Source organism: Halichoerus grypus, chromosome X (assembly GCF_964656455.1).
Source record: "Halichoerus grypus chromosome X, mHalGry1.hap1.1, whole genome shotgun sequence".
Lineage (NCBI taxonomy): Eukaryota > Metazoa > Chordata > Mammalia > Carnivora > Phocidae > Halichoerus > Halichoerus grypus.
The window spans coordinates 99,371,777-99,386,582 of NC_135727.1; the positions used below are offsets into that span (position 1 = coordinate 99,371,777).

Here is a 14,806-nt window from a genome sequence, read left to right on the forward strand (position 1 = left end):
TTTGTGTGCACATCTTTGTGTGGACATAGCTTTTCACTTCTCTTGGACAGACACTTCGGAATGGAAATGCTGGGTTGTATAGTAACTATATGTTTTACCTTTTTTTTTCTTTTTTTAAGATTTTCTTTATTTGACAGAGAGAGACACAGCGAGAGAGGGAACACAAGCAGAGGGAGTGGGAGAGGTAGAAGCAGGCTTCCCGCCAAGCAGGGAGCCCGATGGCAGGGCTCGATCCCAGGACCCTGGGATCATGACCTGAGCCGAAGGCAGACGCTTAACGACTGAGCCACCCAGGCACCCCTATATGTTTTACTTTTTAAAGATACTACCAAACTTTTATTCCAGAGTGTCTGTACCATTTTACCTTCCTAAACAGCAGTGTAGAAGGGCTTCAATTTCTGTACATCTTTGCAGATGTCCTGTCTTTTTGCTTATAACCATTCTAGTAGGTATTAAGTGATATCTCATTGTGGTTTTAATAGTTCATTTCTCTAATTAATGATGCATCTTTCCACATGGTTATTTAATATTTATAAATCTCCTTTGGCAAAATATCTATTCAAATCTTTTACACATTTTCTAATAGGATTATTTGTCTTTTTTATATTGATTGTAGGGGTTCTTTATATATTCTAGCTACAAGTTCTTTTTCAAATACATGATTTGCAAATATTTTACTCAAGTCTATGGCTTGTCTTTTCATTTTTTTTATGTTTTCTTCTATGAGTTTATTTTTTGTCTTTTCATTTTTATAATGTCTTTTGAGATACAAAAATTTTAAACTGATAAAATTTATCATTTTTTTTCTTGAATGTATCATGCATCATACATTTGGTATCCTATCTAAGAATTCTTTGCCTAACTTGAAGTCTTAAAGATTTTCTCCTAGGTTTCATTTTAGAAATTTTATAGTTTTAGTTTTTACATTTAGGGATATAATCCATTTTGAGTCAGTTTTTATTCATGGTGTGTGTTTTGGGTTTTTTTGTTTGTTTGTTTGTTTGTTTTATGGCATATGGATATCCAATTGTCCTATCATGATTTGATGAAAAGATCCTTTCCTCATTGAATTGTCAAAAATCAACTGACTAAAAATATAAGGGCTTGTTTCTGGACTCTCAATTATATTCTTTTGATTGCCTATGTTTATGCCAATACTGCACTATACTGATTACTTAGCTGTATGCAAAGTTTTGAAATCTTTAGAGAAAGTCTTCCAACTTTGTTCTTTGAAATTTGTTTTCTTATTCTGGATCCTCTGCATTTCCATATAAATTTTAGAATCAGCATGTCTATTTCCACAAGACAGCCTGCTTAGATCTTAATAGGGTTTGTGTTGAGTTTACAGATTCATTTGGAGAGAATATTGAATCTTCTAATCCATGCACATACAATGTCTATTTATTTAGATCTTCTTTAATTTAGCTCAGCAATATTTTTCTAAATTTCAATACAACTGTCTTATAGTTTTTTGACAATTTTATTCCTAAGTATTTTATTCTTTTTCATGCTATTCTTAATGGAATTATATTAATTTCATTTCAGATTGTTCATTGCTGATATACAGAAATACAATTGATTTTTGTATTTTGATCTTATATCTTACAACCTTGGTGAACTTATTAGTTCTAGTAATATTTTTCTAGATTCTTTAGGATTTCCCACATACAGAATCATGTCAACTGCATATAAAGCAGTTATTACTTCTTTCTTTCCAATGAGATACCTTCCTTTCTTCTATTTCCTCCTTTTTATTTTTCCTTTTTACTTTCTTTTCTTTTTCCCCTTCCTTACTGCATTGGCTAGAAGCTCCTGTAAAATGTTGAACAGAAATGATGAAGGTGGGGGCGCCTGGGTGGCTCAGTCGTTAAGCGTCTGCCTTTGGCTCAGGTCATGATCCTAGGGTCCTGGGATCGATTCCCACATAGGGCTCCCTGCTCAGTGGGAAACCTGCTTCTCCTTCTCCCACTCCCCCTGCTTGTGTTCCTGCTCTCGCTCTCTGTCAATAAATAAATAAAATCTTAAAAAAAAAAAAAAAAGAAATGATGAAGGTGATAATCTTTCCACCTTGTTCCTGCACTGGGGGGGAAAGCATTTTTTTTTTTTTTGCCATCATGTATGATGTTAACTGTAGGAATTTTGTAGATGCCCTTTATTAGACTAAGAAAGTTCACTCCTATTTTTTCGAGTTTTATTATAGATGTTGAATTTTGTCAAATGCTTTTTCTGCATCTATTGAGATGATATGGTTATTGTCTTTTATTATATTGATATGCTGTATTACAGTAATTTATTTTTTAAATGCTAAATCAATCTTGCATCTATGGAATAAATCCCACTTGGTTATGGCGTGCAATCCTTTTTTGTTACTGGACTTAGTTTTCTAATACTTTATAAATGTTTTTCCATCTGTATTCATAATGGATATTATTCTGTAGTTTTCCTTTCTTACAATGTCTTTCTCTAGCTTTGGTGTCAAGGTAATGCTGGCTTCACAAAATGAGTTGGGAAGTAATTTTCTGAGTAAGTTTATGAAGAATTGATATTATTTCATTTTCAAATATGTGATAGACTTCACCAATGAAGCAATTTATCCCTCAGCATTTCTTTAGGGGAAGATTTTAAATTACTAATTCAATATCCTTTGCTTTTAGATTTGTTTGAGAAAGAGAGCACACACATGCAAGTGTGTGGGGGGGGGAGGGGCAGAGGGAGAGAGAGAGTCTCAAGCAGACTCCCTGGTCAGCATGGAGCTTGATGCAGGGCTCAATCTCACGACCCTGAGATCATGACCTGAGCCGAAATCAAGAGTCAGATGCTTAACCAACTGAGCCACCCAGGCGTCCCATTTAATTCAATATCTTTTTAAATTAAGTATAACTAACATACAGTGTTATATTAGTTTAAGGTGTATGATATAATGATTCCACAATTCCAAGTATTTCTCAGTGCTCAGCAAGTTAAGTGTACTCTTAATCCCCTTTATTTCATCCATCCCCCACCCCCACCCCGGTCTGCTCTGGCAATAACCAGGTTGTTCTCTGTATTTATAGGTCTACTTATGCTTTTTGTTTGTTTATTCATTTCTTTTTAGATTTCACATATAAGTGAAATCATAAGGTATTTGTCTTTCTCAGACTTATTTCATGTAGATTTATACCCTCTGGGTCCATCCATGCTGTTGCAAATGGCAAGATTTCATTCTTCTTTAAGGCTGAGTACTGTTCCATTGTATATATATACCACATCTTCTTTATCTGCTCATCTATGGATGCACACTTAGACTGCTTCAATAGCTTGGCTATTGCAAATAGTGCAGTGATAAATATAGGGGTGCATATATCTTTTCAAATTAATGTTTTTGTTTTATTTGGATAAATACCCAATAGTGGAATTACTGGATTAGATGATGATTCCATTTTTAAATTTTTGAGGACCTGTCATACTGTTTTCCACAGGCGCTTCATCAATTTGCATTCCCACCAACAGTGCATGAGGGTTCCTTTTTCTCCACATCTTCATCAACACTTGTTATTTCTTGTCTTTTTGATTTTAGCCATTCTGACAGGTGTAAAGTAATAGCAGATTGTGGTTTTAATTTGCCTTTCTCTGATGCTTAGTGATGTTGAGCATCTTTTCAAGTGTCTGTTGACAATCTGTATGTCTTCTTTGGAAAAAATATTTATTAAGGTCCTCTGCTCATTGTTTAATTGGATTGTTTTTTCCTCAGTGTTGAGTTGTATAAGTTCATTACATATTTTGGATATTAACTCCTTAATGGATAAATCATTTGCAAATAGCTTTTTTTTTTTTTTGGTTGATGGTTTCCTTTGTGGGACAAAAGCTTGTTATTTTGGTGTGGTCCCAATAGTTTAATTTTATGTTTGTTTCCTTTGCTGGAGGAGACACATCCAGAAAAATGTTTCTACAGCTGATGTGAAAAAATTACCGTATGTTTTCTGCTAGAAGTTTTATGGTTTCCGGTCTCACATTTAGGCCCTTCATCCCTTTTGAGTTTATTGTTATGTATACTGTAAGAAAGTAGTCCAGTTTCACTCTTTTGCATGTTGTTGTCCAGTTTTCCCGCATCATTTCTTGGAAAGACTGTCTTTTCCCCCTGCATATTCTTGCCTCCTTTGTAATAGATTAACTGACCATATAAGCATGGATTTATTTCTGGGCTCTCTATTCTGTTCCATTGATCTCTGTGAATATTTTTGTGCCAGTACCATACTGTTTTGATTATTACAGCTTTGAAGTATAGCTTGAAACCTGGGATTGTGATGCCTCCAGCTTTGTTCTTCTTTTTCAAGATTGCTTTGGCTATTTGGGGTCTTTGGTGGTTCCATACGAATTTTAGGGTTATTTGTTCTAGTTCTAGTGAAAAATGTTGTTGGTATTTTGATAGGGATTGCATTAAATCTGTAGATTACTTTGGGTAGTAGGGACATTTTAACAATATATGTTCTTCCAATGCATAAGCATTGAATATCTTTCCATTAGCTTATGTCCTCTTCAGGTTCTTTCATCACTGTTTATATAAGTTTTCAGAGTATATGTCTTTCACCTTCTTGGTTAAGTTTATTTCTACGTATTTTATTCTTTTTGGTGCAATTGCAAACGGGATCATTTTCTTAATTTCTCTTTTTGCTACTTCATTATTAGTGTACAGAAATGCAACAGATTTCTGTGTATTAATTTTATATCTTGTGACTTTACTGAATTCATTTATCAGTTCTAATAGTTTTTTGGTGGAGTCTTTAGGGTTTTCTATATACAGTATCATGTCATTTGCAAATAGTGCAAGTTTTACTTCTTCCTTACCAATTTGGATGCCTTCTGTTTCTTTATGTTGTCTGATTGCTGTGGCTAGGGCTTCCAGTACTATGTTGAATAAAAGTGGTGAGAGTGGACATCCTTGTCTTGTTCCTGATCTTGGAGGAAAAGTTCTCAGGCTGATGTTAGCTCTAAGTTTTTTCATATATGGCCTTTATGTTGAGATATGTTCCCTCTAACCCCCCTTAGTTCAGAGTTTTTATTATGAATGGATATTGTACTTTGCCAAATGCTTTTTCTGCATCTACTGAGATGATCATATTTTTTTCCCTTCTCTTGTAAATGTGATGTATCATGTTAATTGATTTGTGAATACTGAACCACCCTTGCATCCCTGGAATAAATCCCACTTGATGGTGGCGAAAGATTTTTATTTTTTTAATATTTTATTTATTTATTTGAGAGAGAGAGAGACAGCAAGAGAGGGAACACAAGCAGGGAGAGTGGGAGAGGGAGAAGCAGGCTTCCTGCCCAGGAGGGAGCCCGATGCGGGGCTCGATCCCAGGACCCTGGGATCATGACCTGAGCTGAAAGCAGACGCTTAAAGACTGAGCCACCCAGGCACCCCGCAGATGATTTTTTAAATGTATTGTTGGATTCAGTTTACTAATATTTTATTGAGGATTTCTGCATCTATGTTCAGCAGAGATATTGGCCTACAGTTTTATTTCTTCATCATGTCTTTATCTAGTTTTGATATCAGCATAATGCTGGCCTTACAGAATGAATCTGAAAGTTTTCCTCCTCTTCTATTTTTTGGAAATTTTGAGATGAATAGGTATGAACTCTTCTTTAAATATTTGGTAGAATTCACCTGTGAAACCATCTAGTCCTGGACTTTTGTTTGTTGGGAGTTTTTTGATTACTGATTCAATTTCATTGCCACTAAATGGTCTATTCAAATCTTCTATTTTTTCCTGATACAGTTTTAGTGTTGAAGTCCTTTAACTTTTGCTTATCTAGGAAACTATCTCTTTTTCAATTCTGAATAACTTTGCTAGGTATTCTTGGTTGTAGTTTTTGTTTTTTTTTTTTCTTTCAGCACTTTGAATATATCATGCCACTTTCTTCTGACCTGGAAAGTTTCTGATAAAAACTCAGGTGATAGCCTCATGGTGTTGCCCTTGTATTTAAGTATTTTCTCTTGCTGCTTTTAAAATTCTGTCTTTATCACTATTTTTTGCCATTTTAATTATTATGTGTCTTGATGTGGACTTCCTTGGGTTGATTTTATTGGAGACTCTCTGTGCCTTTTGTATTTGGTTGTGTGTTTCCTTGCCCAGATTGGGTAAGCTTTCAGCTATTATTTCTTAAATAAGTTTCCTGCCCCCTTTTCTCTTTTTCTTCTGGGATCCCTATAATGTAAATGTTATTATGCTTAATGATAGTGCTGAGTTCCCATAAGCTATTTATTATCATTTTGTATTATTCTTTTTTCTTTTTGCTGCTCAGCTTGATTGCTTTCCATTACCCTGTCTTCCAGATTGTTGATTTGTTCTTCTGCATATTCTAATTTGCTGTTGATTCCCTCTAGTGCATTTTTAATGTCAGTTATTGAGTTCTCTAGGATCAGGAACAGTTTAATAACATTGGAATTAGCTGTTCTTTAAAGGTTGAACAGAAGTAAGCTTTGAAACCATTCGATCTTATAGCCCTCCCCCACCCCTGCTTTCTGTGGTGGATTTAAAAAATACTTCCCAGGTTTCTTTACTCTAGTAAATAACACTGAATTTTAGAACTAAGTTTCCTGGCTTGCTTAGGAAAATTACATTAATGTCATTTAACATGTGTGTTATATCTTTCTTCCAAGGAGTTCAAATTGCATTATAGCAATTACAGAAATCAGAATCAAGATATTAGAACTGGGAGGAACCTTAAAAATAATCTAACTCAACCTTCTAATTTCATAAATGAGTTCACATAAACATTAATTTTCATATAATTTAGTTTGTTAAGAAGGTAGTTTATTAGGGGTAACTTCAGACATAGAAATGTTCATATAAGCTATACAGTCAGCTAAGTCTAGTAATATTTGGTTTAGGAAATGTTGGGATCTTTCACTTTCCAGGTTTAGATTAAATGATGTTAAGCCAGGAACTGAAATTCCCAACAGGTATTTTTTTTTTTAGTGAAAATCTTCATTCATTATCCTGATTACCAGTTAGCTTTTCTAAGTCATTCTTTAGTTGTTTTTATATATTGAATGTGAAGACTAATAGGAATGGATTATCCTGTATCTTTACTTTATTCTCACCTAAACGTGGAAAGGTTTGGAACAAGACTGTGCCCTTTCCTCATGATCATTAGACTTTCTTCCACATCCAACTTACCAAGTCTTTGTCTAAAGCCCCAGGGACAGACCTGCTTCTTATGTTTGCAGTATTCTCTAAGTCTTCTGGAAAGGACCCAGTCAGATCTAACTCAGATCGACTCCGGTCTGGAGGAATGAAAAGAGAAGGAGAGATATGAATCAGCTTATTTTGTTAGAAGATTTCAGTTTTCATTGCAAATGTTTTATCTTTATTCCCATTCTTTCTAGGCACAGGGCATAGGGTGTCATGAAAGCAACAGTCAGAGTCAATAACTTCATGCTGTTTATACTAACGTGCTTCTCTTTTTTCTTAGTGTTTTGAAATTTTCTTGAATTGCATTACCAACAGTGATGTGTTCATTTCATCTTTGATTAAAGGAAGCTAAATGTTCTATTGTAAAATGCAAATTTTTAAACTAAGTTTCCTGTTTTTCTCATAGACTGAAAAACTCTCATTGAATGGGGCCTTAAAATATAATGAGCCCATAGAAAAAAATAAAGCGTGAATCATTCTTGATTTATATACTTAGAGAATTCACTGTGTTTTCATATCTGACATAAAATGCTATTAAATGATATAGCAACTTTCTTTCATACGAAAAGGGAGCGGCTATAGGTAAACTGAGAAGTTCTATTTCTTTGGGCACCAGAACATTCTTTCATCAGAGGAACATCTTGCTTTTAAAAACATAATTTGAAGAACAATGCACAACTCAGTCATGCTGTGGACAGCTTACTAAGACACAGGTTACTTACACAGAACAGTTCTATATCAAAGTCCTGCTGAGATATAGTTGCTTATAATGAGAAAGATTAAAGAGAGCAATCACATACTTGAGTTTGAAATGGTAAATTAAATAATGCAGAAGTACTTAGGACAGTGCCTGACACAGAGTATGTACTCAATAAACAGGAGCTGTTGACTAGAAGTAGTAGCAAAACGATCTATGAGGTGGGCTTCTATATTAGTTTAAAATTTTTCTTTTAACGGGAGAACCAATCTTGTCATCCTGAACAAAATGCAACAATAACTACATATATTTAGAATGCTTTGGGAGTTTCCTGACCAGAAAGACTCCCCAACTCAGCATACAGAATCCAGCCTCAGGCTTTATGCAAATATCATTAGGTAAGTTACCTTTCTCTTGTTGAGGATTTTGTGATGATTTTAATTCGACGCAGGGGACATAAGCTTCATAACTATGGCAAATTTCTCTAAAGAATTTCCTTATTTATAGGTAATAAAATTACAACACAAATAATACCTGCTTCCCAGGGTTGTTGTGATGAAGAAGTGAAATGATATACCATATTTGAATGTACCATACAAACAAAAAGGGTTGTTATTAATACCTTAATGCTGCTTGCAAATAACTTTTTATTTAAACCACAGGATAATTAATCTGTCTAGATATAGGGCATTTATGACCACCATGTCAAATGAACTATCATTTCCTTGAATTCTGGGAAAGCGCCTGTATCTTTCCATCAAATGAACCAATTATATTTCCTACACTCCTGTACTGACGTTTGGTATAGCTCTGAAAAGTGGTGGTGATGACTGACAAGTGTATACACTTAAGAAATGGATTTTGCATGAATGCAAGAGGCTCAGGGCATTCATTACCTGGGTCCACATTTAAGCTGTTCTTATGGAACGGGCCTACATGATGGGTCCAAGAACAAACGGTTATTTTCTAAAACATGGAACATTCACTTAATGTCACACAAGGCAGTTAATTTCAAATGATTTAGTCATTTAAAAAAAAAAAAAGAGTAATCATGCTGTAAATACCTACCTGAGGAGAGGGAGATCTCAGACACTGCGATGGAAGGTGTACCAGAAACGTTTCTGCGATGACTCTTTGGGAGGTCCTTGTACATGCTTTCAATGGCAGCCAAATCCACGGAATTTTCAAAACCATGTTCCTTCTCACAAAGTAAAAATGAAAAAAAAAAAAACAACATTATAATGACTGTAATTTACTTTAAAAGGCTCCCATATGAATATACTTCAGTATAACCATATTTGTGTTGTATTTCTCTTTAGGAGCTAGTTGACATTTGGGGGGGATCCTCATCAGAAGTCCATATAACTCTAAAGCTTACTATCAATAATTGCTCTATAAAATCTATACCAAGAGGTTTGTTAAGTAGCACAAAAGTTCAAAATAATTCTTCATTCACAAAATTGTGTGTGTTCTACTACATGGTTGGCAAGAAAGATGATATAAGTACCTCCAATCTTACATGAACTCTATATAAGAATCTGGCTAGCTTCACATCCCCAGAGTAATACTCAAGCTTAGTACTCTGTTTGGTCCTATGTTTATCCCCACTCTCAACACCCTGTTTCCTCAACCACCCCCTACCTCCTCTACCCCCATTTAACAGAAGACCATGATCCACAATCCAGGTTAACACATGGCATAGAAGGGCCCCCAGGATACTCTAGCCTTGGGCCAGAGTCCAGCTGATTGCTCAGTGCCTCAGCCATATCAGTTACTAAATATTTTGAATATCATTCCTTGTTAGGTTGCCAAGAAGTAAGGGGAATCATCAGCTCTCCATGCACTTTTCCGGCTACGGAACAGTACCACTTGCTGAGCTTAGTATAAATATTTATGAAATTTTAAATATGCCTTTTACCTTATCAGCAAGTACAATTCAGACTATAAGTATTGAAAGAAATCTTCTATTATTATTCAATCTGTCTGAATGCCTTTTGGCTTTTCCTTAAAAATATTTATATAGAATCTGCTCATAGCCTCTGCTTTTTTTTTAAGTTCGTGATTTATTTTTCTGAAGTTGCATTATAGGAAGAGTTGATATTTTAAATAAATATTTAGTTTTTATATTCAGTATTTAGATACTGACTAGTTTTATTGAAGTTCACATAGAATGTTAGTTTCAGGTAGATAACACAGCGATTCAACAATTGTATACAGTATGCAATGCTCACCACAGTAAGTGTGGTCACCATCTGTCAGCATACAATGTTATTACAGTATTATTGACTCTGTTCCCTATCCTCTACTTTTCATCTCCATGACTTATTTATTTAGTAACGGGAAGTTTGTACGTCTTAACCCCCTTCATCTATTTTACTCATCCCCTCATTCCCCTCTCCTCTGGCAACCACCCCTCTGTTCTCTAATATACACGAGTCTGTTTCTGGTTTTGTCCCAGTTTGTTCATTTATTTTGATTTTTATATTCCACATGTAAGTGAAGTTATATGGTATTTGTCTTTCTCTGTCTGACTTACTTCCCTTAGCATAATACCCTCTAAGTCCATCTAGTGTTGTCACAAGTGCTATGATCTCATTCTTTTTTATGGCTAAGCAATATTCCAGTGTGTGTGTGTGTGTGTGTACATACCACATCTTCTTTATCCATTCATCTATCAGTGGACATTGGGGTCGCTTCCATATCTTGGCTATTGTAAATAATGATACAATATACATAGGGGTGCAGATATCTTCTTGAATTTAGTGTTTTGGTTTTCTTTGGGTAAATACCCAGTAGTGAAATCACTGGATCATATGGTAGTTCTACTCTTAATTTTTTTGAGAAACCTCCATAATGTTTTCCACAATGGTTGTACCAATTTGCACTCCCACCAACAGTGCACAGCATTCACAACCTCCCCTTCTATCTCCTTGTTCCAAAGCCTAGTTTCTCACCTGCAGTAACACAATGGCATCCTAACTGGCCTCCCGGCTTCTCCACTGTTTCCCCTACAAATGCTTCTCAGCACAGCCCCCAGGTCCCGTGTAAAGAGAAGCCACATCCTCTGCCCATTTTTCAACTGGATTTTTTGGGTTTTGGCTGTTGAGTTGTATAAGTTCTTTATATATTTTGGATTAAGGAGTACACTTATCATGATGAGCACTGGGTGATGATTAGAATTGTTGAATCACTGTCTTGTACACCTGAAACTAATATTACACTGTATGTTAACTATACTGGAGTTTAAAAAAAAAAACTTAATAAAAACAGAAAAACAAAAAAAAAAAGACCAAAAAATGACAAAAAAGAAAAGCCACACCTGCTCAAAACCCTCCAACTGTCCTCACCTTATTCCAACTAAATGTCAAAATGCATATAGTAGTCCGGTCCTGTTACCTCTCTGAGCTCACTTCCTAGTCCTCCTCCCTCTATTCACTCACAACAGCCATACTGGCCTTCTTGTTCTTCCTTGAACATACCAGGCATGTTCCCACTTCAGAGTCTTAGCGCTGGCTGTTTCTCCGGGGGCATTAAAAATATTTTAGGTGCTGGTTGAACAAGGGCACTAACCATTGAAGATGGAGGCCAGCCATAAGTAATTGGAACAGCCTTCCCTGTATGTGTACCTGCTGAATATCGATGCGGTCCCTGCCCGAAGGGGCACCCTGCTACAGACTCCTGGATGGCGAAATCTTTCACTTACTACAATCTTGGCCTGACTAGGACCAAGATTTCTTAAATATAGATGTCAGCTACATGTATGGAGTTTCCTGCTTAACCAAAATATCTAGATGCTCATTCGTTCAAAAGGACAACTTCCACATTCATATATATTTTATGTATAATGCAATTTAAGTCTTCGTTATGTGTTGATCCCGAATTTTAGCAGTTTTACAGAATGAAAAACTATTAAAAAATTTCAAGACTCTACTTTTCCTGATTTAAATCAGTCTGGAAAATGTCTAGTACAGTCAACTTCTGAATATCTTGACAAATAACATGGAGGATCAAAAGCGGAGACTTCTAAACATGATTTCTGCTTTGTTTAAACCATATAACCACCACCTTTGAACCTGCTCCTTCCCTTTGCTTCACACTTCTGGCTTCCCACCAGGAGCTAAGGATGTAGGAGGTTCAGTCCTGATAAAGACGTTTCTACAACTAAATAGCATAAACAGCACGCTTCGAGATACAGAGAACTCAAACCCAACCAGGCCATGATGGTGAGGTCAAGCCTCAGAAGCTGGGGTCCTTTCCCATTTGGGTACTTACTCTAATGCTGACTGAGGTCACACTGTATGTGCTTGGGGCTGGTGACCTCTGAGTGACGGGGGTCACACCGCTGCTCCGGCTACTCTTCGGGGTTGCGGGGCCAGCTTCCTGGTCATTCAGATCTGATGAACCACTGCTTCCCCTAAATGAGAGAAAGAATATTCTGACTTTAACAAGGTGAGCAGCTACCATGTCGCTTTCTTCCTCGAAGACTCACTAGGTTCAACCCCATCTGTCTGACTCCAGGGTTTTTGTAATTGAGCTTGGCCCTACCTTTCCACCTTTATTTCCCACTCTTCACCAGCATTCTCTCAGCCCGGACAGGGTCCTTGCTGTCCTCTCAACTCACTACACTCGTGGCTCCTGCTTCTGCATCTACCTTTAAGCCTTTTGCTCACGTTCTCTCCCCCTGATATGCTCTATTTGCCACTCCCTGTTTATCCAAATCTTCCCCACCTTTCAGGGCCCAGCTGAAGTCCAGCCTCCGCCATCAGGACTTTCCTGACATTTGCAAGCCTTGTCAACCTCTGCTCTGCTCAATTCTTATTGACTTACAGTCTTTGCCAAACTGTGTAGTCCTTGACTACAGGATGTCTTATTTGGCTCCCCACGTGATCCACATATGTGGGCCTTGGTGCTTCTTTTCAACCTAAACTCCCTGGGGACAGAGTTCATATTCACCATGATTACCTCCACTACCTTCATAATGCCTTGGTACAAAGGAAGCACTCAGTACATGTTTAATCAAAGAGTGGAAATTATCTTGTATTTCTCTGTGTTGTTTCAGTGCCTGACTCATGGTGCACATTTAATAAACGTGGCATAAAAATAATGACATTTGGTAAATGGGCTTGGCTCACTTTGTTTGCTAAAACTGATTCAATCCCATTCAATAATGATTAATAAAAAAAATAGCTCCTGTCCTTGAGGTGAACACAATTTTCTCATTACATGCAGTTTCATAAGTAAGTGTCGATAAAGTAGAGTTTAAGAGAAGTGTTTTTTCTATTTTATTCTTTATCCTTGGTGAGTACAAAATACACTAAGTGGTAAAATAGAAGGCTTTGTGAATTTCCCTCTTTTATTTACTATTTAATAAGTTATAAGTGCATCTATGATAATAAACATTTTACTGTTTAAAGCCTCACAATGATAGTTAATAGTGATTAGAACTTACAGTCGAGCCAATCAAAAGATATGCAAAAGAACAGAGAAAGGGTGTTTTGTTTTTTTTTTTTAAAGAATGTCTGACTGTGCACATGACATTACTGGAAGACAAATCTGGCAGGAGAAAGAACTGGCATTGATCACCACAGCTATCAACTACAGCTCATAAGTTTTTCAAGACTGTGCGCCAGAGAAGCCACTGAAATCAAATCAAATATGCCCTGATACAACTAGCTACCACCACCCTCCATAATTATGCAAATAGAAGCTACATTTACTGAGTATTTTCCAGGCGTTTGACACTCTCCATTCTCCAAATTCCCTGTTAAAAAATACCAATAGTCTTCTTTTAAAGATGAGAAAACTGAGTCTTGGAGAGGTTAAGCAATGATTCCATAAATGCACACATGTGTCTGTGTCCACACACAACACACACCACCACTACCACGCTCTCACCCAGTTAGTATGTAGTAAAGTCACGATAAAAACTGAGACCTGCCTGCTTACCCAAAGCTTGTGCTCATTCCAGTTGCTCATAATGCTTACTCAGCATTTCACTAAGATCAAATTGATACAACCAGGCAGGTTCTACATTGATAGAAGGCGCTATCATGCAGAAAATAATCCAAGGATCAGAGAGCCGGGAGTTAGTTTCTTGGAATCTGATTAAGAGAACTAAAACTCTCTGGGTAGCATTCTTTGTTTCATTTCTTTATTTGAGAGAGAGAGAAAGAGAAAGCATGAGAAGGGGGAGGGTCAGAGGGAGAAGCAGACTCCCCGCTGAGCAGGGAGCCCGATGTGGGACTCGATCCCAGGACCCCGGGATCATGAACTGAGCCAAAGGCAGACGCTTAACTGACTGAGCCACCCAGGCGCCCCTAGGTAGCAGTCTCTGGCTGCTTCTTCTAGAGATGGCACTCTGAATTAGCTGTAGATTGCTCAGGAGGGGTCTAGGATTGTGTCTTGATTCTGATCACAAGAGAATGTAAAGTTTTGTGATTAAATAAATTGATATAATTTGAAATTATAAGTTCCTTGGTAAATTTCCTGAGCCCTCCTCCCTCAGGGGCTACACTTCTACACTTGTCAACAGTTAAACCATCCAAGTGATTTTGCTCATCTCAGAAGTCCTACGTAGAAAGATTTTAGAGACCTACCCAGTAATGCTGTGCTATGACAGTAGGTTCTCTACTCTCAGAACAATGTTACCACAAAAATCTCTCTCCCTACTATTTTAGGTAAAATCTCCCTGAAAAAAAGAAAGGATAGACATGAATCTCTCAGAAATGAGCCAAGAAGTTATGATCCAAAGGGACTCAGGTAGATATATCTGCTTGTGCCTGTCCTAAAGGTTCTCCTTGACCCAGGTGGTTTTGAAAAAGTCTGCATCATGGATCGGCTTTGCTGGAACCAAAAGTCCTACTTATGTAGAAGCTCTGGCAGAAGTTGATTAATTGTGGTGATGACATTCAAAAGGCTATCCTGTAAT

The 14,806-nt window shown here is 36.7% G+C and overlaps 1 protein-coding gene across 8 annotated transcripts in view; it reads right to left on the bottom strand.

Moving 5' to 3' along the window:
• SYTL5 (synaptotagmin like 5) overlaps positions 1-14,806 on the bottom strand; it is a 290,114-nt gene that overhangs the window by 74,347 nt on the left and 200,961 nt on the right. For 6 of the 8 annotated variants that reach the window (XM_078065204.1, XM_078065205.1, XM_078065207.1 and 3 more), the window contains 3 exons: positions 12,151-12,292; positions 8,947-9,079; positions 7,167-7,273 (listed from right to left, as the gene is read on the bottom strand). In XM_078065204.1, coding sequence (XP_077921330.1) covers positions 7,167-7,273; positions 8,947-9,079; positions 12,151-12,292 — 382 coding nt within the window. The remainder of the gene's footprint in view (positions 1-7,166; positions 7,274-8,946; positions 9,080-12,150; positions 12,293-14,806) is intronic. The other 2 variants (XM_078065209.1, XM_078065206.1) reach the window with 1 other exon arrangement.